Source organism: Saccostrea cucullata, unplaced genomic scaffold (assembly GCF_032062105.1).
Source record: "Saccostrea cucullata isolate Sc308-1 unplaced genomic scaffold, CSIRO_AGI_Scuc_v1 ctg79, whole genome shotgun sequence".
Lineage (NCBI taxonomy): Eukaryota > Metazoa > Mollusca > Bivalvia > Ostreida > Ostreidae > Saccostrea > Saccostrea cuccullata.
Window position 1 is genome coordinate 332,242 of NW_026935853.1, and position 24,405 is coordinate 356,646.

Sequence of the window (24,405 nt, forward strand, 5' to 3'; positions counted from 1 at the left end):
TGTGGCTGCCCCCCCCCACTTTCAAAATCGATGCTACGTGCCTGTATAAGTGAACCATGCAGAAAAGTATAGGTATATTGGGAACATCTATACTTTATCTTATACTGTTATATCCCCCCCCCATTCCAAGAGTGGAGAAGTATACATGTAAGATCGAGTCCATCTCTCCATTCCTGAAATTTCCAATCTAATTATAATTGTCAATTTTTCAGTCTCCAGTGCAGCATAAAAATTCTTACGAGAAAACATATCCTGAAAATTTGAGATAATGTCCCTTAGAATTTACAGCGTATTATTTAATGATATATTATACTGTAAACGCGGTGTAATTTTTAGGTTTTTTTTTACGCTTTACCATTGGAATTTTTCCATCTAGACATTACAGTAAAACTATATCAGAAATCATCCGACTATTGGACAATTTACTGGAATATATGAATATAACGTTATATGCCAGATCGTGAAGTTTACTCCCCCCCCCCCCCCTTCCCTTTTAAAATTCCCTTCTTTTCCTCACATGAAACAACTTCAGTGTAGAGAAATAATGTCTGAAAATTGTAAGTGCTATTTATTTATTCATTTGTTTCTTAATTTTGACTTTGGACACTAGCAATGCCATTTTTTCCGGAGAAATCCGAAATAATTTTTTCACTTGATACAATTTTTTTTACCGAGGTATTCCGAAGGTTCAACTGGACGTCAACATGTCGGGATTGCGACAAACACCGTTGACATGCAGTGGCCACACGCGCCCAGTGGTCCAGTTGGCCTTCAGTGATATAACTCCATTTGGATACTTTCTTATAAGTGCATGCAAAGGTTTGAATTATTAAAATGTTCGAACATTTTACCAATTTTCCAAACAATATGGGTGTTTACTTATATCCGAATTTCCTCATTTAGATTTATTTTAAAAATATCTTAAATTGATTTAACATAACCAAAAGTAATGTGGTTAAAATGTATTTTTTCTACCCCTTTATTAGTCAATTCTTAATTTACGATTAATTAGTCTGTATATAAATGAACCTGTTCATCATCATAGATCTAGTGAACCAGCTGTACACAGTGCTGTTCTAATTTTAGATGGGAACCCGATGCTGAGACAGGGTGATACAGGGGACTGGATCGGGACATTTAAAGGCCACAAAGGAGCGGTGTGGGGCGCCACAATAAATAAAGATGCCACTCGAGCCGCCACCGGAGCTGCAGACTTCTCAGCGTGATTAATGAATTTTGTTATACATATAATAGAGAGGTTTAGTTACAAGTGACGTAACAACGTGTACGCGTAATATTGACGTACACGTTCTATTTGACGTCAACGTCAATAACATGATTTAGTTATACGTACACGTGTACGTATGCATTTCGTGATTGAACAGTAAATTAATTGAACGGCATTGTATCTATTATTTTTAATTTAGACAAATCAATGGTGAAATGGAATTTATACTTACTCTAGTCATAGATATCATAAACTATGAAAACTTATTATATGTATTGTCATCTCAATGCAGTGAATTGCTCTAAATATTTTGTCACCTAGTATCTCTACAGGACAATTAAGCTTTTAATTCTGCATCACTTAAAAATGGAAGCAATCATAAAAATTATTTATTTGACGATAAAAAAAAGACCACATTTTGGACTTTGTGGAGGATGAATGGGGGGGGGGGGGGGGGGTCCAAAAGAAAACCTTTTGAAAACAATAAATTGTGAAGGCTCAGTCATATAACGTCTAGAAAGGAGGCATGGAATAAAGTTTAATGCATCAATACATTGTTAAAACCAAAATCAGACACCGCCCCCCTTTTTTTAAATACGCGTCTGCTCTAGATCTTTACAAGTGATAGTACAAAAGAAAAAAAAAAGTTAATGAAATACAATTTCAACAAGCACTTGACGTTGAACATAGGCCTACTACCTATAACTTATTAGGCGAGGGGTTGTATTTTTTGTTATGTCACTAGTGCCTGTGGATGTTATATAATAGTTCTAAAATATTTTATTATAAAAAAAAACAGAATATAGAGGTGTTCAAATAGGTTTTAATAAAAAATAAAACGGAAAGGGAAACATCACCAAGAAACCATGAATTTTTATTTGGTGCATTGACGGGGTCTTCTTCAAATGAATCCTGCGTACAAAATAAAGGTGATGTTTGGTACCAGTTTGAGTTTAACTTTTCATTGATAAAAATACTAATACTTTGATGGAATCATCGAATCATCATTCATTAATTTTTTTAGATAGACTAGTGTTCTTGTTTTATTGCACAAAAATCAATCAACTGCATCAAAAAATAAAGAATTTAATCCATACGTGTAGACAATGTATTACACGTTCTAAACTTGTAGCTACACGTCGGATTTGACGTCATGACGTCGAAGAACACAACAATTGATGACGTCACCCGTACAAGTTCGTCACAAAACGTGTAACTAAACCTCTCTAATAGTGATATACATGTATTTATTTGTGAAGTAAAGAAATTTTTTATTCCCAAGCACTTGAAATTTTATTTAACAAGAAGTTAAGTATTTAATGAACACTTTATATGAACAAGCAGATTAGGCGATGTCATAATGATCATATCATGTTTTTTCTTATAAAAAATGTTGACAGAAAGAATCCGAAAATAAAAGTGTTTTAATTGTGTATATCTGATAAAAACTTGCTGTTTTTTTATTGCAGAAAAATCTGGGACTCGTTGAGTGGGGAGGAGCTACATTCCTTCGCTCACAAGCACATCGTTAAGTCGGTTGACTTTGATGAGGATGACACCCAGCTGCTGACTGGAAGCAACGAGAAGCTGTTACGGATATTTGATCTCAACCAACCAGAATCTGGTACGTTCACAAGAAAGGGAAAACTCATAATAACAAATTATTTAATTGAAACACCCAAAATACTTTTACAGGGCTATTGATTTTCTATAATTTGGACTGTTCAATGTTACCTTTTCCAAAATTAATATATTAATTTGCCCGAAACTAAATAATATTAGTAAGATATGTAATTAATAAACCTGATATTAATATTCCTTTATATTCCTCTATATATTTTAAGTTTTCTATCATGATCTCAGAATGTTTGTGTCTCTCACTGATAATAAATACTGCTGGGATCTTCTTGCTTAAATGTATGTTGGATGCTGATTTTATAGTTTTGTATATTTGTTTCATTTTGCAGATGCCAAAGCCACATTTAGTGGCCATGAACACAACATAAGGGCAGCCATATTTGCCAAGTTTGGCAAACAGATTATAAGTGCATCAGATGATAAAACTGTCAGGTACAGAAAACACAACAAAAAGAAAACTTCTTCATTAAAAGCTTTCAGGATATAATTTGTTTAAGAGTCCTGTAATAGCAAGTTTTCATTAGAATGTGAAAATTATAGTTAAATTGACTTGGAGAAAATATTGATTACTGTGGAATTGTAAATAAGAACTATAGAAGTCACTTCTTAACATGCAAATAATGTTGATCATTTTGAGGTTTTATCTATGATCTTTCTACAACCAGGAAAATTCTGAGCAGGATTTATCTCCCTTTTACTAGTGTTTACAATCAACTCGATGATTTTTCATTGACTGACAGCCAATTCAAAACTTTAAAATGTCATCAAGGTCTTGACTTGTATACTGTTACCGGGTAATGCTTATAAATTGAGCAGGAGCAATTTGAAATGTTGAATGTTTTCTTCCATTATAGATGTGTATACTTATAAAAAAAATGAAATTATGTAAAGTATGGTAAACATTATCAACTTTTAGAAAATTGATTACTTTAGCAAGTTTTTTACCTTACAACTTGTATCATGAATCCCTTTTTTTAAGTCAAAAATCAAACTAGAAAGATTCTCTTCATACAGGCCATAATTGTAGGCACAAGTAATTTCCTTTTTTAGGAAGTGCGATATTCTCAGTGTTTTGTCACCCTAACTGCATACTCCATAAAATTCTGTTAGGTTTTTTTTTTCAGGGTATGGGACACAGTCAGTGGACAGGAGGTGAAGAAACTAGAATTTCCGGGAATTCCCAGCAGTTTAGAACTCTCCAGTGATGGGCGAATTCTGGTCATCACCCACGGCAATTGTACAAGCTTCTGGAATGCTGACAGGTAGACACAATGACTTGTACCTAAGCATATTTTTAGTTTTTTTTAGTTCAATTCAAGTATTAGACCTCTTATACGTTGTCACCATTTTGATCACTATCTTTTATATTTTTTTTTGCTATGAAAATATTATTATGAACATAGATCTGAATAACATTCAGATCATAGACAACTGATTTTTTTTTTGTAAGTAAAATTTATTTGTACTGCTGCTGCTTTGAGCATAAGCATGAAGAAGTAAAAATGAAGAAAAACAACAACAAACAAACATTATTTTGAAGATTTTTTGCTTTATTCTTGTACTAGTAGAGAACCATAACATTTTATTTGACTATTTTATTTCCTTATGACATAGGTATGAGAAAATTAAGGATTATATTGCCCCAACTCAGGTGAACTCCGCATCTCTCCACAAGGATAAGAAGGTGTTTGTATGTGGGGGAGAAGACTTCAAGATGTACAAGTTTGATTACGAGACAGGAGAGGAACTAGGTAAAAACATTGCATGTTGTCTACAGAGCATGTTAGACAATTAGAAATCGCTTTGTCAGTGTGTGTCTAGGAAAATATTCTAATAATGGAAGGAATGATGGTAAAAGGCTTAGCATTTTGGTCACTCAACTCACAAACTGCATCCATATTTAAAGGAGTTGATCAAATGACATTTACAATACTGGAGTAACATGCAACAAGATGACTGATATACATGTAAAGACTTCATAACTTCCTTACTAAAAATGTGTAGGTGACATAGGTGATCAGATCATTAGATGAAATCAAAAGAAATGCAATATTATACATTTATTGACTGACTTCGAGGGCAACGTGTTTTGTCGGACCCAAGAACCAAACTGTCTGCTTGAGGCGGTTAGGCCGAACCTAAAGGCAGACAGTTTGGTTCCAGGGTCGACAAAACACATTTTGTTTTTTTGGACACACGTATTATGTACTGTCCTCCATAATGTAAACCTCAGGTCCATCACTATTATACATAAACGAATGCAAATGAGATTAAGCTTCTCCCATTCTGTATAGTAAGCGGTCCAACATCATCGACCGTCCAACATCTCACTCAGTAGTCAAACATCAATTTTTTATTATGCCCGATCAGCAAAACATTAGAAATTTTGGACTTTTTTCATAAAAATTTGTATAGGAACAAATTTTTAAAGGTATAACAATATCCATTTATTGACTGGGTTTGAGGACAACATGCATTTTGTCTCACCCAAGACCCAAACTGTTTGCCTGAAGCCATTAGGCCAAAGGCAAACAGTTTGAGTTGAAGGGTCGACAAAAGCATTTTGCCAGAGAACACAGTCAGTAAATGTTTTGTTATACCCTAAATTTTTTAACATACCTGCATCGTTGGCTTCTGTGATGTAAATTTTCTTTGCCAACAGTAAGGTTAAACTCGGTCAGTCCTGTTACTTTTGAACACCTATGAATACAGATGAGATTAAGCTGATCCTTTCCATTGTGTCACAAAAGCTGTCCAACATCTCATCGTCAGGTGCAATATTACACACTGTGGTCAAACATCTAATTTTTTACCACTCCATAAAACATTGGAAATTTTAGATTTTTTTTAAAGTATCAAATTATATATAAACTGTCTAGTTTGTTGGGTACTGTTATTAGGCCCACTGACAGCACAAGATTTACATTGTACATTATGCATATTAGGCCTGCTTAGCTAATGACCTTTTGTTTAGCAAAATTTACATTCTAGTAGAATTATCAAGAAATCAACTCACCTAACTTTCAAAGAGTTATCACAGAGAAAACCAAAAAAAAAAAAAACATTCATTCTCTTATCCTTGATATAAATGGAAACAGATCATTCAAAGTATAATTAGCAATAATATAGTTCAACATACATGTACATTAAAATAAAGTTTCCAACATGGAAAGAGAAAATGTCAATGAGCACCCATAGTACATGATGTATAACATAGTACAAGTAGAGCTTTTTAAAAAAGCTTCCCGTCTTTAGCAACAATCTTAAACTGTAAACTGATCTACACCTATCAGGCCGTATAATTCTTTTGAATTTCTTGATTTTGTATTTCTACATTAGCTTTTTACTGGCATTAGCCCTACCAGGGTTGTCGCTCGGTCATCTCCGTAAACTTTGACTCGCCGAGAGCTTTCGACAAACCTCGGCTGATTTCCTTCTTCAAACAAGAAAGGGGAAAAGAATAATAACAAATTGTAAAGCCTGCAAGCAATAAAAATCAAATTTTACTATTTATAATGAAGTTAAAGAGATCTTTTTATTTTTTGCTATACAAAAAATCATGTTATTAGGAATTAATTACTGCTGATTTTGTTGTTCGTTTTGTCATTTTTCTTAAGATTGAAAATCTTGCAAAATTGTTAAGTCGTACGAAAATTAGATCATCAGAAAGTTATCTCCCTTGCCTTGAACAGCATTTCAACCAATGAAATAATTGAAAATTTTCTCATCATGCATTTTCTACCAATCACAAAAGAGAGGAAGTGCATAGTCCGAAGACTGTAAAAAGCTTCAACTATACAATACCGTCTTCCAAGGAAGACGGTAACAACATAATCATGATAATAAAGTTGCTTTTGTAACGTGTAAGAAGAAGAGACCTTTAATAAAATTGATTTTTGTAGAAGTAAAAAAAAGATGTAAGGGAATGTTCGAGGATTGTCCCAAAAAGTCATAGACAGGGAACATAGTTTATTTTCTCTTTGCTAAATCATATTCCTTTTCTTGTCATAGCAAAAAGTAGCAATTTATGATCATGCATTTCAAGTTTCATGATGATACCACGTTTAATAAGAAAACTATGAAAAAATAAAGAATTCATGTAAGTGTACATCGGCGCACGAAAGCAAGCATAATAATTTACCTCTCTCAGTCATGATCTCTTTTTCTGCTTCATATGCGGATATTAACTTCCAAATGAATATTTTTTTATGGTGAAAAACCACTTTTGACTAAGGGACTTATTTAAATTCACTACTGTCCGTATTGAATCTGAAGCAGATTGAAATTTTAGTCAAAATTTAGATGAAAGATAGGCAGTAGAGAATACACCTTGTTTGAACACGTTCATGGCCCAGAACGTTCCCAAATGTCTACGTTTAACAAACAGTACTCTAATTCTTATATGCAATACATATTTTTAGCTCTTCTGAGCCAAAGGCTCAAAGAGCTAATGCTATGGCCATTTGTGCGGTGTGTGGTGTGCGTTAACTTTTTAGAATATGGGCCATAACTCAAGAACCCCTCGGCCAATCATTGTCAAATTTGTTGCAGGGTATCCTTGGCCCAAGGGCTACCATTTTTACTAAAACTAGGGTTGGGACCCTAAAACAAGGGGAGATAATCAGGAAAATAGAACCAAAAGTACTGGTTGCTAAAAAATCTTCTTCTCCAGAACCACCAGGCAGATTTTCACCAAACTTACATACAAGTTTCAGGATATGTTGAAGATTAAAAATTTTTCAAGGCATGACCCTGGGGCAAAGGGCGTGGTCTCAAGGTCACTTCAAAGTTAACCAAAATTTACACTTAATAAAAACGTTGATATTTTGCTTACTATAAAGACTAGGATCATCAAATCTTGTAAGTTGATGCATTAAGTTGATGCATCTTAGGACTTCACATCATGTTAACACAAAATTAGGTCATGGTGACCTACTTTTAAAATTTTACGGGCTTTTGTTTTCAAATTGATTTGGAGGCATATTTTGGACACTTTAAGGCTTATGATCATCAAACTTTGTCAGTTGATGCATATTGGGTCCTTGAACAAGGTCAACTTAAAAGTAGGTCACCGTGACCTACTTTTTGAATTTTATGGCTCATCTTTTCTAAAACATTTAATCCCATTATTCCAGATACTGAGAGGTTTAGATTCACCAAATCTTGTAAGTTAATGCATCTTAGAGCCTTAAAACATATTTATGAAAAAGTAGGTCACTGTGACCTACTCTTTGAATTTTGCAGGCATTTTTTTTCAAATTGTTTAAAAGGCATATTTTGAATACTTTCAGACCTATGATCATCAAACTTTGTCAGTTGACGCATCTTGGGTCTTCGGAAAATGTCGACCAAAAATTAGGTCACGGTGACCTACTTTTGACATTTTATGGCGATATTTAAGTATCTTAGGTACTTTTTTGGCTTAGAATCATCAAACTTTGTCAGTTGATACAACTTGGGTTTTCGGAGAATGTCGACCAAAAAGTAGGTCACTGTGACCTAGTTTTAACATTTTATGGCTATATTTCAGCATCTTAGGTACTTTTTGGCTTAGAATCATCAAACTTTGTCAGTTGATGCAACTTGGGTTTTTGGAACATGTCAACCAAAAAGTAGGTCACTGTGACCTAGTTTTGAATTTTATGGCTATATTTACTTATTCTGGGTACTTATTGGCCTAGAATTGTCAAACGTTGTCTGTTGAGGCATCTTGGGTTTTCCGAGAATGTTGACCAAAAAGTAGGTCACAATGACCTACTTTTGATTATCTCAGGTACTTATTGGTTTAGAATCATGAAACATTGTCAGTTGATGCATCTTGGGCCCTCTGAAAATGTTGACCAAAAAGAAGGTCATGGTGACCTCCTTTTGACATTTTATGGCTATATTTAAGTATCTTAGGTACTTTTTGGCTTAGAATTATCAAAACTTTGTCATTTGATGCAACTTTTTTTTTTTTTTTTTTTTTTTTTTTTTTTATTAATACCAATTGTCACAGTATACATGTTTATAATATCTTATTAACATCAAAACATCATTAATACATATAGTAAATAAATATAAAAAAAATATAATAATGACAATTGAGATTGAGAGGAGGAAAGAAGAAGAAGAAGAAAAGAGAGAGAGAGAGGTGAGAAAAGGTGAAAGAAGAACAGAAAAGCATGTTCATAGAAATAAAATAGTGGTCTATGTATGTCCAAGCATTGCAAGAAATCTTTAGGTGTCTGGTTTCAGGGTCTTACATGAGTAGAAGCCAGTCTTTCCATTTATCATTAAATTCATTAATTTGATTACTTTTTGTTGCACTATATTTCATCGTAGATAGCAATGTTTTAATATCTCCACGTAACGCTTGTAATCTTAAAACCTCATTCCGACATTTAGTTCTGTATATAAATGATTTAATACATAAAAATATTGTATTTAATTCAGTATTGTTGGGTTTTGGATTCCCAAATATGAAATTACAACTATCTTTTGGAAAGTCTATATTATGAGCTTCACAAAGAATGGTAAAACTATGTAAAAGCTCCTGAACCTTCTGGCATTCCCACATAATATGAAAAATTGTTTCCTCACATGTCTCACAGAAGCTACATAGTTTAGTATCCTTCAAACCTATTTTATATAACATTTTATTTGTAACTAAGATATGTTGATTTATTCTGAATTGTAGCCATTGCAATTTAGAACTTTTTGTACATTGAAAAGGAATTTTGTATATCATTTCCCATAGGGAATCTTCAATTTCAAAATGTTTACTCCATTTTACTTTTGAAACAGGCAGTATATGTTCTGTATTCAGAATATTATACATAGCTTTTGTTCCTTTTTTACATAGACAGAATAATTTTAAATAAAAAGGTAGGATGGGCCTTGGGTTTACTCTTTCTTTGTTTATTTTTTCTACAGCCATAGCTTTTTTTACTGCTTTCTGTAAACTTGCATATGTTAAAAAGTTGGTTTCTATATGAAATTTTGCTTGTAGATCCTTTAATTCTAGAAAAGTTCCCTTTTCATCTAACAAGTCTGAGATAAAAACTACACCATTAATAAACCATTTGGAGTAAAAAATGGGCTTATTGTCAATTTTAAGTTTTTTATTGTACCATAATGGTTGAGAGATAAAATCTTCCCATGATTCTATTTTCATTTTGTCTTCTATATTTTTGAAAGCAATTAAAGTATCTTTCCAAAAATCATTAGTTATACTTTGTAGTATTATTTCAATATAATTTGAACCAGTATTAAATAACTTTTTAATATTAAAAGCTTTTTGAACAAGTGATCTCCATTTAGACTCCTGTCCATTGAGTAGTTTTTTAATCCAAGATGATTTTAAGCTCTTAATGTAGTTATTTAAGTCAATCATATTCAATCCTCCACTCTTGTAATCTTGAGTAATTTGTTTTCTTTTTATCTTGTCCACTTTTGATCCCCAAAGAAAATTAAATAGAACACTATTTAGATTCTTAACAAAATTTTCAGAAGGTGAAGGTAAAGCAATAAAAAGATGGTTTAGCTGTGCTATTAATAATGATTTTATAAGTGAAATCCTACCCAAGGGGGTAGTACGTCTTTTACTCCACTGTAGTATTATATTCTTAATTTTGACCAAGTTTTTGTCATAGTTGAGTTTTGGAACTCTACTTAAGTCAACATCAAAATAAATACCCAATACTTTAAATTGTGTTGACCATTGAAAATCCATTTCATTAAGAGGTTTTTCAAATGAATATTTTTTGCTTCCTATCCAGACTATTTGTGTTTTAGAGAGATTTATTTTAAGTCCTGATAATTTATAGAATTGATTTATTTCTTCAATGCAATTTCTTAGGGATTTTTCTGTTCCATCTAGTATAACTAATGTGTCATCTGCATATTGAGACATTAGGTATTCCTCCCCATCAATTTTAATCCCTTTTATATTTTTATTATTTTTTATTTTTAAAGCTAAAATTTCTGCACAGAGTAAAAATATATATGGTGAAATTGGATCACCCTGACGACAACCACGGCCTAGTTTAAAGAAATTAGATAGGTGGCCGGCTTGATTAATTGCTGATACAATATTACATTGAAATAATGAAACCCATCTTCTTAAAGAAGGACCAAAATTAAAGAATTTCAGGGCTTTATCAATAAAATTCCATGACACAGTGTCAAAAGCTTTTTCAAAGTCAATCATTAACAACATTCCAGGAATATTTTTTTCTTCTGTATAATGCATTAGATCATAGATTAACCTGGTATTTTCTCCTATGTATCTTCCAGGTACAAAACCTGTCTGGTCTGAACTTATAATTGTATTCAAGATATTTTTCATTCTACTTGCTATACAGCCAGATCCTATTTTATATACAACGTTTAATAATGATATTGGGCGCCAATTTTTTATGAAAAATTTACTTTTTCCTTCTTTAGGTATACAAGTGATAATTCCCTGTTTTTGTGTAACAGAAAGCTCTCCTTTTTGGTAACCATAATTTATTGATCTTACTATGAAATTTCCCAGCTGTTTCCAGAAAACTTTGAAGAATTCTGTTGTAAAGCCATCGCTTCCAGGACTTTTATCATTTGACATATTTTTCAAAACTAGTAATGCTTCATTTAAAGTTATCTCCCCTTCAAGACTATTCTTTTGTGTATCACTAAGTTTTTCTGCAGCAATGTCCCAAGTATCATCATTTAGATCAACATTTGTCATATCAGAATTAGCCTCATAAAGTACTTTATAATATTTTTCGATTTCAAGAAGAATATCTTTCTGATTTGTTATTTCTGAATCAATTGATTCATCTTTAATCAATTTAGGGATTATTTTATTTGTATAGTGTCTGTTCTCTAGGTTTAGAAAGTAATTAGTAGGTTTTTCTCCTTCATTCATCCATTTTACTCTAGACCTTATGATATTTCCCATAAGTTTATGGTCTCTTATATTTTCCAATTCCTTTTTCTTATTATAAATTGTTTGAATATTTTTATCGTAGTCTTTTTCCAAATTTTCGATTTCAGAAATTAACTGATTTTCTTTCTCATTGCTTTTTTTCTTTACATAACTAGAATAAGAAATGGTCTTGCCTCTAATTTCCATTAGGAGTGTTTCAAGGAAAAGCTGTTCATCCGTAGTAAACTGAATTTCTGAATCTGATATTTCTTTGATATATTCTTTAGAATAGATAGGTAATGCATAATTTTCCTTTGTTTCCTGAATAACTTTGTTGACCGTTTCAATATATTTAATATCTTTAAGAAGTGAGTTATTAAATTTCCACAAACCTTTTCCATGAGTAAACTCATTCAATTTAATCTTTAGGCATATTGGTGAGTGATCAGATTTATAACTATTCAAAATTCTACTTTCTTGAACACTATTTAAAAAAGAATTTGATATGAGAAAGAAATCTAATCTTGCTTGTTTACAAGGGGAAGGTTTACGCCAAGTATATCTTGTTTCATCAGGATGCATTTCTCTAAAAATATCACTGAAATCATACTCAGAGATGATTTCTAGAACTTTGCTTCTTGCCTTTGGGTTATTAATATGAAGATAATTAAAATAATCTTTTTCTGGGTCTATAACTAGATTAAAATCTCCTACCAAAATAACATCTTGATTTGATAAGTCCTTTACAATATTTGACAATCTTTCATAAAATGAGGGTGTGTCCTCATTTGGTCCATATATTGAAATTAAACTCAGACGCTTGTTTTCAATTGTTAAATCTAAAGCCAAAAGATTTCCCGCGTCATCAGCTATTCTATTATGAACCTTATGTTCAAAATTATTATTAAAAAAAATAGCAACACCTCTTGACTTTGACGAAAATGAATTAAAATAAGCCTCGTATCCCCATTCATTTCTAATATCATTCTCCATATCACTTGTAAAATGGGTGTCTTGTAGACACAGAATATTGCATTGAAATTGCTTATAATATTGGAATACGTCCTTTCTCTTTTTAAAATCATGAAGACCCTGACAATTTGCTGAAACTACTGTAAACCCAGACATGAAATATGAAATTGAACTGGTGCAAAAAACTTGGACAAATATTTACTCACCATCAGAAAAAGTGTTGCTCTAAACATGCGAAAGATAGAAGAGAAGATAAAAGAGGAGATTAAAGAATGGTTTAGCAATAAAGACACATGCATCATAGAGTGATAGGTGTGCACGTCTTGTTAGAGATTTAGTCGATAGGGCAAAGACATTTTACAAATCATATCGGATATGCCGCTTCGAGAAAAAAATAGTAAACCAAAAAGGGTAAACATTTAAATCCGGAAAAGTATGAATATATTTTCCAAGTTGAAAACTACTTTTAAATCCGGCTTTACCCATTTATATATTAAACAAAAATAATATTCTTAATAAAAACTTTCGTTGTATTGAATTTGAAGGGAAAACGGCATTAATATTCGTACTTAGGCCTATATATGAAAAATGAAAATATTTACAAGATCAAAAAGGTCACCTGATATTATAGTTACCGTCAGTCTTAAACTGTTTGAAAAGTCACATTTCTAAAGAATTGGCGACTTCATTAATCACTTGTTCCATAATTGAAAATCTCTGGGGTCCAATATGGGCATCCCCCATCCACCTTGTGATAACGAAAGCTGCATTGTTTATATTGTTTTCTTTCATGTAGCGCAGCATCTTACGCCCAGCCCCGTGTTCTGAATCGTCATGATAATTTTCGTGAACGGTACCGTTCTCTGTAGATAATCTGTACACCAAAATTCGGTTATCAGCACTTGCTGCATAGGGATCTATTAGGACTTTGCTGTACATCTTCTTCACATCATCCACATTTTTAACTCGAGCACCGAAAGCCATAAATTCCGAACCGTCCTTTTTGATTGGGTCCGAGTTTTTTATTTCAACCGAGTCTAGGTGTTCTGTCTCTTCAGGTGTTACCAATAAAGCATCTGCATTTGTGAGAAATGGTACGTCATCTTTATATGTGGAGCCGTTGGGCAAGATGACCTGATTCTTTTGAATCTTAACAGTGATGTTTTGGCTGCGCAAACTATCTGCCGTATCAAACACCTTGTTTCGAGCGGAAACAATAGATGCAGGTTGCTGCGTTGTAATAAAGAAAGGCAATGGTTGTTTAGCAATTTTCTTTAGCTTTTGGGCATTAAGAATTGTGTTGATTTTACTACGGTCAGTCAGCTTTGCGGTAATGGATACAGGTCGATCGGAATTATATTCTGGACGCACCCCATTCCTATGAATCCTTACAAAGCTGACATCCACCCCCAGAAGTTCTTTAAAAGTAGCTGGCATGGACGTGGTTAGGTTTTCGTTGGGTTCGAAAGGATAATTATGAATGAGGATATTATCCCGCATTGACCTTGATCTAAGATCCGTAACATCATTTTCGATGACGGACATTTTCCTGTCCATTCGGATTACAACCGATCGTAGTAATTCCAGTTCTCTCCGCAATTGAGCGTTTTCTTGACGCAGCAAAGATATATCTTCATAATTGCTCTCACTTTGTTCAGAAACATATTTTAATTTTGCATTTACACTCTGATCACCCTCCGACAAATCATTTCTAATAGTTTCCACTGATGATTTAATGTCCTGAATAGTGGCAACAATTGACTCATTATCGGCTGGGTCTTCTAACGGTTCACTACCTGCATTCTTCTGTGAGCACTCCTCAACCTGTTTTTTAGAAGTAGCCCCGGTTTTTCTTCTGTCTGACGGCATTGTCAATGCAGAAATTTCACAAATATCACAGATAGCTCTCTCAAAGTACAGAAACAAACAGTCAACCAAAATACGAATATTAAATCCTGCTAGAAATGCCCTAAATTGACCAAAATCTCCGGAGCTCAAAACTAAGCCGCCATACCCTGAGACGTCACGTGATCTTTTTTCATTTGATGCAACTTGGTTTTTCGGAGAATGTCGACCAAAATTTAGGTCACTGTGACCTAGTTTTGACATTTAATGGTTATATCTTAGGTACTTTTTGGCTTAGAATTATCAAATGTTTTCAGTTGAGGCATCTTGGGTTTTCAGAGAATGTTGACCAAAAAGTAGGTCACAGTGACCTACTTTTAATTATCTCAGATAGTTATTGGCTTAGAATCATCAAACATTGTCAGTTGATGCATCTTGGGTCCTCGGAAAATGTCGACCAAAAAGTAAGTCACGGTGACCTATTTTGACATTTTATGGCTTTATTTAAGTATCTCTGGTACTTATTGGCTTAGAATCATCAAATTCTGACAGTTGATGCATCTTTGGTCCTCGGAGAATGTCAACCATAAGAAGGTCACAGTGACCTACTTTTGAATATATGATGTACTTACTGGCTTTGAACCATCAATCTTTGTCAATTAATGCATCTTGAGTCCTCAGAAAGTTTCAATCAAAAAGTAGGTCACCATGACCTACTTATGGTATTAATAGCTATACTGCAATATCTTCAGGCCTAACTGGCAAAGAATCATCAAACTTTGTCAGTTCATGCATCTTAGGATACTTACAGTAAGAGGCTTAAAACAGAAGTGATAGATTGTACAATTTATCAGAAGAGCGATTCAAGGCCCTTGGGCCTCTTATTCGATATAGAGGAAAAAGTATCTATGAATCTCATGCTATTTAAAAACAACTTCTCTCTTAAAATCTAGTGTGTAATGTCATTTCTATATTCCTTTTCCCCGTCTCTGATGAATATAAAACATACCAAAAACAATTAATCACATTTCCGTGCGCCGGTTATGCGTTTGACGACGTCATTTTCATCAATCTCAATTCCAACAAGACATTGAAAATCATGCTATTAGCAGTCTGTTTCTAATTAAATTTTAATGAAATTTTGACATATTTTTAAGATTTTGATTCTGATTTCAGTGATTTAAATTTTGGTTCAATCTTTTACACAGTACCAAAGAAATAAAAGCAAATGTAATAGTTATATGTGTAAATTTTTCCGAATTTTGGTCATGCGCCGACAGATTATATCGGCCTTCATATAAATCGTCCAAATATGATTAAAATGAAAGATATATATTTAAGAAATCACAATTTTAAAGAATATTTAAGGCATTATGTCTATGCAAAATTTGGCTAGTATTGGTTGCGTGTTAAAAAAGTTATTAACATTGTCTACGACTTTTTGGGACAACCCTTGTATTTCTTATAATTATCTATTCTGTTCCTAAACTAACTGTGGACATTGAAGTATTTTGTCATGCTATAAGCCTGTGCAATAAACTATCATTAAGAATCTGAAAGATAGTTTTTTGATTAGTTCTGTTAGCAGTAAAAAGAAAAGAATGAATTACCCCCTCCCCCGTGCTTGCCCATGATAGCAGCTAGTGGAAATAATAAAGTACCATATATAACAATACTGATTGATGTGTTTATAAAGTGGACTGCTGATGATGGTAATAATCAGCCTTGCTTTTTATGCACTGACAGTCATAGTTTTGACTGAATTAAAAAATAAATGTTTGAAGTTAAGAATTGTTTGAATAAAATACCAATGTTCAATCTGAGAAATAGAAATTTGAGCTCCATGAATTGAGTACCGGGTAACTGAAAAAAAAGAAGAAATTTTAGGATGTAATCAATTGAACATGTTAATTGTCTCATTTAAATTAAAAATAATACAAAAATAGTGCTGGCAGGATTCTTTTTAGCTCACCTGAGCCGAAGGCTCAAGTGAGCTTTTCTGATCACATTTTGTCCGTCGTCCGTCCGTCCGTCTGTCCGTCTGTAAACTTTTCACATTTTCGACTTTTTCTCAAGAACCAATGGGCCAATTTTAACCAAACTTGGTACAAAGCATCCTTGAGTGAAGAGGAATTGTAGTTGTTAAATGAAGGGCCAAGTCCCCTTACAAGGGGAGATAATCAAGAAAATACAAAAACATTGTGGGGTCATTAAAAAATCTTCTTCTAAAGAACCACTGGGCCAGGAAAGCTGAAACTTATATGGAAGCATCCTTGGGTAGTGTAGATATTAAATTGTTAAATTCATGACCCCCGGGGGTAGGGCGGGGCCACAATAGGGAGTCTAAGTTTTACATAGAAATATATAGAACAAATCTTTAAAAATCTTCTTCTCAAGAACCACTGGGCCAGGATACCTGAAACTTATGTGGAAGCATCCTTGGGTAGTGTAGATATTAAATGTTAATATCATGAACCCCGGGGGTAGGGCATGGCTACAATAGGGAATCCAAGTTTTACATAGAAATATATAGAACAAATCTTTAAAAATCTTCTTCTCAAGAACTACTGGGCCAGGAAAGCTGAAACTTTTGTGGAAGATTCCTGGGGTAGTGTAGATATCAAGTTGTTAAAATCATGACCCACGGGGGTAGGGCGGGGCCACAATAGGGAGTCCAAGTTTTACATAGAAATATATAGAACAAATCTTTCAAAATCTTCTTCTCAAGAACCACTGGGCCAGGAAAGCTGAAACTTATGTGGAAGCATCCTTGGGTAGTGTAGATATTAAATTATTAAAATCATGACCCCCGGGGGTAGGGCGGGGCCACAATAGGGAATCCAAGTTTTACGTAGAAATATATAGAACAAATCTTTAAAAATCTTCTTCTCAAGAACCACTGGGCCAGGAAAGCTGAAACTTATGTGGAAGCATCCTTATGTAGTGTACATATTAAATTATTAAAATCATGACCCCCGGGGGTAGGGCGGAGCCACACTAGGGAATCCAAGTTTTACGTAGATATATTTAAAGAAAAATCTTTTATGAAGCTTTTTTGGGCCAGTAAAGCTGAAACTTATGTGGAAGCATCCTGCATGTGGTAGTGTAGATTCTAAAGTGTTAAAATCATGAAAAGGAAGGGGCTAGGGGCATGATAGGTATAGCAAGAGGGATATTCTAGTAAAGAACTGCATCACCCAAGTAACTCAGGTGAGCGATGTGGCCCATGGGCCTCTTGTTTTAAGTTTGATGACTTAAGTCATATATACTGCACCACTATGTTGCCATTTTCCACTGATAAATGTTATTTGCTCCATGTCTGTTTACCAATAACTGGAAATATAACATAAAAGATCTTGTTTTCTTCAATTTTGTTTATTTGATGACCAAATACCATATCTATGATGTCCTTATGGTCATAGAATAAGCAGATGTTATTTTTTATTAATATTTGTCCAATGAGGTTTTGTTTTTATTTTTCTTGTATGAAACTTCTCCAATTGAATCCTTGGATTCCTGTAAACATCTTAAAAAACTTCCCTGAAGTGACCTTTAAATGCCATTTTAGACTTTGTCTTTACAGTTAATTAATACTAAGAAAATGTCTTTCACATTCTTAGTCTCTGTCCTTTGTCAGATTTTCCCGACTTTGCATTATTTCCTTTTATGGCAAATGATTTTGTTACTTTACGACAGAAAGCTGCTGGCAATTTAATTAATCAATGAGGAACTAACTTCAACATTCAAGGACACCCAATTAATTACATTTTAAACAGTACGTTAACCATCATTTTGCTTGAATATGCCCTTTTATAATTGAAAAATCTGTGCTCTGCAGTCTGCAATAGTGCAATGCTGAATAAAATTTAATTACAGTTGACCTTTATCTATGGCACCAGTATCACAGATACAAGAAGAAAAAAAGTCAATTGCTGCTTCTGACTATAAAACATTTCTTGGTCTCAAATTTAGTTAATTGAATTTGGTGGTGCCCACAAGAACCTGTATGTATTTTAATGTTGATCTGTTTATGCCCATAAACATAGAAATTAATTTTTATATAAGCAGTAGAAGACTGCAATTTCAGAGTACTGTACTTTTATCTAATTAAAATCTGATCCTATGATTACTCTTCACTAACCATCTGTGTTTGTTGCGTACATGAGTAGATCAAAGATCTTTTTTAATAAACTTCAGATTACATACACCTGTGACTTTTATTTCATTAGTTTATCTTCTTATGTCATGGTACATGTACCCAGTCTTGGTTTTTTTTTTCCAATTTTTCTTCATCTATGAGGCAAAGTGTTTAGTAATTTTCTGCTAGTGAGGAGAAAAACAATTTCATATTCAAGCACTTGAATAAACTGAGATATCTTTTAAATTTGTTGTGCATTTGTTTGTTTTTTGATTTTTACCATTTTTAGCCAATTTACTAAATTTTCATTTTAAGGTGATTTTAAAGTACATGATTTAATGTGTTCTAATTTCAGAGTCCTTTAAGGGACATTTCGGCCCTGTACACTGTGTGCGTTTCTCTCCAGACGGTGAGTTGTATGCCAGCGGTAGTGAAGACGGCACGCTCCGACTTTGGCAAACCACTGTAGGAAAAACCTACGGATTGTGGAAATGTGTCATGCCAGACGAATGTGTCAACAATAATGACACAACTCCAGTGAAACCAGAATCCTAATGGACAATGCTTGATAGGTTTTGGTTGAAATGAAAGTACAAGTAAGGCCAGCTGATTGAAATAGGTCTTGGAGCCTTGACCAATGATGTTCAGCCAATCAAACAGCTGTTTCCTCTTTCAACGCGCCAACTTTTCTCAGTGTTGTATTACGACACAGCATGTTTTTTCCTTTGAGACACTCTTTGACAAACGTCAATTGTCATTTAATAAATTCAGTCATTGAAGTTTCCATGTAAAGAAGAAAAAAATATAAAGGAAAACAAGGTTAATAGGTTTTATTCCTATTGCTGTTATGTATTATGAGGTTTAATTTATAATTTACACAATTTCTCTTCATTTTAAAAGCAGGTTTAAAGGTTTTGTAAAATTTTAGTTGCAGAGGAAAAGAGCTGTAATGTTGGACATAAAAGCTGAAAGATAAAATTTGACAGTTGTTTGGAAAGCCAGTATAAATTTTTTTGTTTACATTAAATTCCAATTGCTGTCTATACAGAAGTGGATGTTATATGTATAAATTCATATCTCTGTTGATTTTGACAAAATTTGTAAAAGAATGCATTAAATTTTAAAAATTATTTATTTATGAATGGTTTTTGGTGCTATTGCAATAAAACGAGTTCAAATTTCAGCTTTTTTAAATTTATTTTTTTCAGAATTGTTACATTTTCTTACTTATACTGTAAATGGTCTGAGAGTATAATGGATCAGAACCCAAGGTGCCAACAAATTCAAGCTAACTTGTAAATGTGTTTTATTTTTGTCCTGTCTTTAATTTCCAAGCGATTTTAAGGCAAACAAAGATTCCTGCTTAAGGGTGTGTCGTGATCCAAGGTCATCTTGGCAAGTTTAAGGTCCATGTTAGAAACAAAATGTAAAATTTTAGACCAATCTACCAGTTTTTATTTTATAAATAAACATTGGAAGTTCATACATATACATAACACAAAGATTACCTATGCATTGCAGCATCCTCAAAACATCAAAGACCATGTGTCAACTCGTCGCCGTTGGACCCTTGACAAATTTGTTTAATATTTTCGGGCTTGCTTCAAATTGGAATAGACAGATACAGTGTAATATAAAATGCACGTTACGCATTGCTTATCACTGAAAGGCTTACTGTCACTGTGTGTATTGTTGAGGGATATGAAAAACAATCCAGCAGGCATGTTTACGAAAATTTCCTAAGATCGTTCATAAGAAAGTTCCTAAGACATATCTTAAGAAAATTTTAAGATCATCGTAAGTTTATCGTAAGTTGTTTTTCAAAGCTATCTTACGATTATCTTAAACTAAGACGTCTTAAATCATTATGACATAGAAATACTCAAAGCTTTAAACCATTGTTAAGAATCAGAGAGTTGTCATTTTTGTTATATAATGCCACACGTTATTTCATCAAAATGAAAATATTAAAAAGAATAAAAATGTTTTAAAAAATAATAAAATAAGTATATCTTAAGACATTTCTTAGTCCTAAGATAGTTTCGTAAACATGCCTGCAGATTTGTAATTTCAAAGATCTCCCTGCAGTCAGCCCACAAGATGTCGAATAAAATTTGTCAGGGTTCTAATGGCAATGAGTTGACAGGATCCCTAACGTGAACAAGGTATTGCAGTACCCCAGCATGCTAGGGATTCACGGTGAGGTCCTTTTGACTTGGCGCCGCGTATATTGAGCATATAAGGAGCGTAGGGACGTTAACTGAGACTCCTGCTTGTATGAGTAGAATTGCAAGTGTGTCAGGACCTTGACCCAGGATCATTTTGACTAGTTGAAGGTAAAAAAAAAAAAGTTGACTCTAAAGATAGGACGTTGCGCACGGTATTGGTACTAAATATCGTACTCTTTATGCCGCAAAGAATTTGGCGGCTTCACGATGTCATAGTTACTTAAAATTAAATATAAAATTATTTATGCCATCCAAAGTAATAAATGATTCTAAATATTTTATTTTAAATAGTTTACAAATATTTTATCTATGGTGATGCGATATTCATTATTGGTAATTACGGCGAAATTCCCGTGTCCGACGTTACATCAATTATTGTTCGCGCAACTACAAGGTATGAAGAAATGTACTTACAGTCCTCTAAATTAAATTAAATTTAGGGGATGTAATAAAATATTTGCCTTCTTTAAGATATTGTTGAGTTTTTAACATCATTTTATCAATTTCATGAATCTGGACTGGATCTTCAGTGCGTAAACAAAATGTCTAACAGAAAAAGATCGTTTCCTTACAAAGACATTAGCCGAAATGGTGGTGTGTACCAGACATAAATTCCAGACAAATATGAATTTTGGTGAATAATCCTTTAGTACATATATTTCTAAGATTAATTGAGTTGATACAAAGTATATTTCTTTTCCAACGTAAATATTAGGGAGGCTTTCTTAAGTGTAGCTATTTTGTTATGCACACACAAGTCACTGTATTGCTACTTAGTATGTCTCAGTTACATATCAAAAATAAATAAATTCATGTAAGAAATATACCAATCATTACTGTAGCTTGAAAGTACATTTAATACTGTATTAGCTAATTACATATTTTTTACAGTAATGGTCTACATGAAATAATTGCAAGCATCAGTAAAAGTGTAGCCATTTTGTCACAGGTACGAAAAACGTCATTTTACACACTACGTATATATACATATGACGAGCGTCAAATTATCCCGTGGCTTTTCCTGCAGGTCCGTAGTACCAGCTCATAGGTACTAGTGGAAGGAACCCCCCCCCCCCCCCAATATTCAACCCCGACCCCTATTGGAAATTTTTTCCACAAATTATACATGTATTTATTACACTTAATCATCATGTGTACCATAGGAAAAGATCATGAAAACCCCCAAAATAATATAGTTCGACAGAGAAATACCCCACTATACGAAGTATACATTATAGGGGCACCCCCTTCGTTCACCAAAATTAGTAAAAAGATTTTTAGAATTTTGGTGATTCACCAGATTTTCAATAATGATGAAAGGTCTCCATCCCTTCTTTTTTCACCCCCCCCCCATTTAATTAATTGAGACTTAAGATTTTTTTTTCATGTTCCATAGTATGCAAGACTAACCTAAACAGCAGACTACTACTTGGGCTGACAAAATCAAGATTGAAAAGTCCAATCAAATTTAAGGCAGATTAGATTAGATAGCGATTACCTATCATAAAAGAACCGACTTATATCACAAAGAAACATCAGCACGAAAATTGTAATCGAAAAATATATTTGTGTACTCAGCACATATTTTTTAATTTTTTTCATTAAAAATGACAACCAGTTCCATTGAAACGTAGGAGGTATGAAATTACTCTCATTTTTTCTCTATACAACCAAGGCGCATGTGGACACTATGTAGAAATACAAAAAAATTGTAATGACCTAACTGAAAAAAAAGAAGGAAAAATGGTTGAAAGGGAAAGCTACTTATATATGTGTCATCTCTTTATAAGACAGACCGTACTAAGTGAAGAAAAAATAGAATAGAGAATAGAATTGATAGGATAGAGGAATAAAGGATATTCACTGAGTGCCTCTGACATATCAGTAATTACAATTTTATTATTCATTAAGATTTATTAAACGTCTAAACATTTCAATTAGAAGGTTCAAACATTGACAATTTTCTGCCCTTTTATTTTATTTTTATATTTTTGAAAAATAAAATTCATTTTAAGGTCTAAAATACCAGTAGAATAAGGCTCAAAACGTTAAAAAAATGTTTTATTACATACCCATCAATTTCCTTGTTTTTGTTACTGTTAATTTTACAGAGTTTGATCCGATTTTCCGGATCACCACACTGTGGTTTTCTGAATCCATATCACCACTCTCTGAAACTGATGACGAGTTCAAAGTTCAAAGTCACTGGCAGAAAAAGTGTAAAATTCATACGAATTCAAATACGAGAGCAAATTAAAATATTGGATCTCCTGTATCTCTATATTTCACTCGAAGCTTAATTAAGACCAAATAGGCTAATCTGTCGTTTTCTTTGAACAAGACCATTTTTTCATGTTCAAGGTTACAGTTACAAAATTGCAAATGGCACTTTTAAAGAGTATGTAGGAGGAAGAGTTTTTATTTTATCTTTCTCACAGTTCCTATTGTTGAATTAAGCGTGGAATTATTTTTTTGCAACAATTTTATTTCTAGTACACACTTCAACATGCATGATGACAGTTTGTAAAAAGTAAAAAAAAGAAATGGCAAAACATAAAAAGATTTTATTTTAGAGAAATAAAAGAACAAGGCTCACTTATGTCATTTTTTGGCCCTGTGAATTTCTGAAAAACTGAAACTGCTTAATTTTATTTAACAATGCATTAAATATCATTTAGAACTTTGTTGATTGCATATCTATCAAAAATGACGTAGAAAGGACGTAATTTTCTGGTTAGTCAATGTATTATGACGTTACGAAATGCGTCCATTTTCTCATATTCTGGAAAAGTCTATAAAAACAGCCACTTTTAACGGCCATTTTTCAATATTTTTAAAATATAGAGCGTGACCTCTGATCTTAAAAAAGCCAAACAAACAGCAATTGATATAGAACTATTTCTGAGGATTACAAGACACGTTTTATTTTTTAGATCAGATGGTGCGTTCACATTATTTTTCTTGGAAGTACTCAAATATACCTGTTTACATTAAAATTCAAAAACATTAAAATTCCATAAAGCTTGTGTGCCAAGACCTGGAGTTCAAGGAGAAAAATTCTAATCGAAATGAAAGTACTAAGTCTCTACTTTATTTTGATGTTTAAAATGGAACATAAACTGTTAGTCAATAAATTGGTATATCTACAGGGACATTTTTTGCATAAAGTGAACCGAGCACTTTCCTTTAGTATTGTTTTCAATTTAAAATACCAATATATGCATGAAATGAAATGTATTGGAAGTGATCTTTGATGTTTTGCATAATGATATAACACTTTTTACACCATGTATGACATCTAAAGTTAATAGAATTTGAGAACGTGAGGACCATCTTACCTTAATTAGTAGGAATATTATATGTTGTAACTTACAAAGCATTTTAAACATTTCTCATAAAATCTAACAAGAGCTAGCAATTTCATTTGGTTGCCTTTTATTTAACGAGCAAACAATTTTAAGGACAA

The 24,405-nt window shown here is 33.0% G+C and overlaps 2 protein-coding genes across 2 annotated transcripts; one reads left to right on the forward strand and one right to left on the reverse strand.

Annotated features, from left to right (window-relative positions):
- Positions 1–544: 544 nt before the first annotated feature.
- Positions 545–19,894, forward strand: LOC134243942 (serine-threonine kinase receptor-associated protein-like). Its single transcript, XM_062726177.1, has 8 exons — positions 545–557; positions 676–819; positions 1,087–1,222; positions 2,698–2,852; positions 3,196–3,298; positions 3,991–4,128; positions 4,481–4,617; positions 19,067–19,894. The coding sequence occupies exons 1-8, from the start codon at positions 545–547 to the stop codon at positions 19,264–19,266; spliced, it is 1,026 nt and encodes a 341-aa protein (XP_062582161.1). The 3' UTR covers positions 19,267–19,894.
- Positions 13,389–14,597, reverse strand: LOC134243936 (protein IMPACT homolog). The gene has a single exon (XM_062726171.1). The coding sequence runs from the start codon at positions 14,595–14,597 to the stop codon at positions 13,389–13,391; it is 1,209 nt and encodes a 402-aa protein (XP_062582155.1).
- Positions 19,895–24,405: the final 4,511 nt, after the last annotated feature.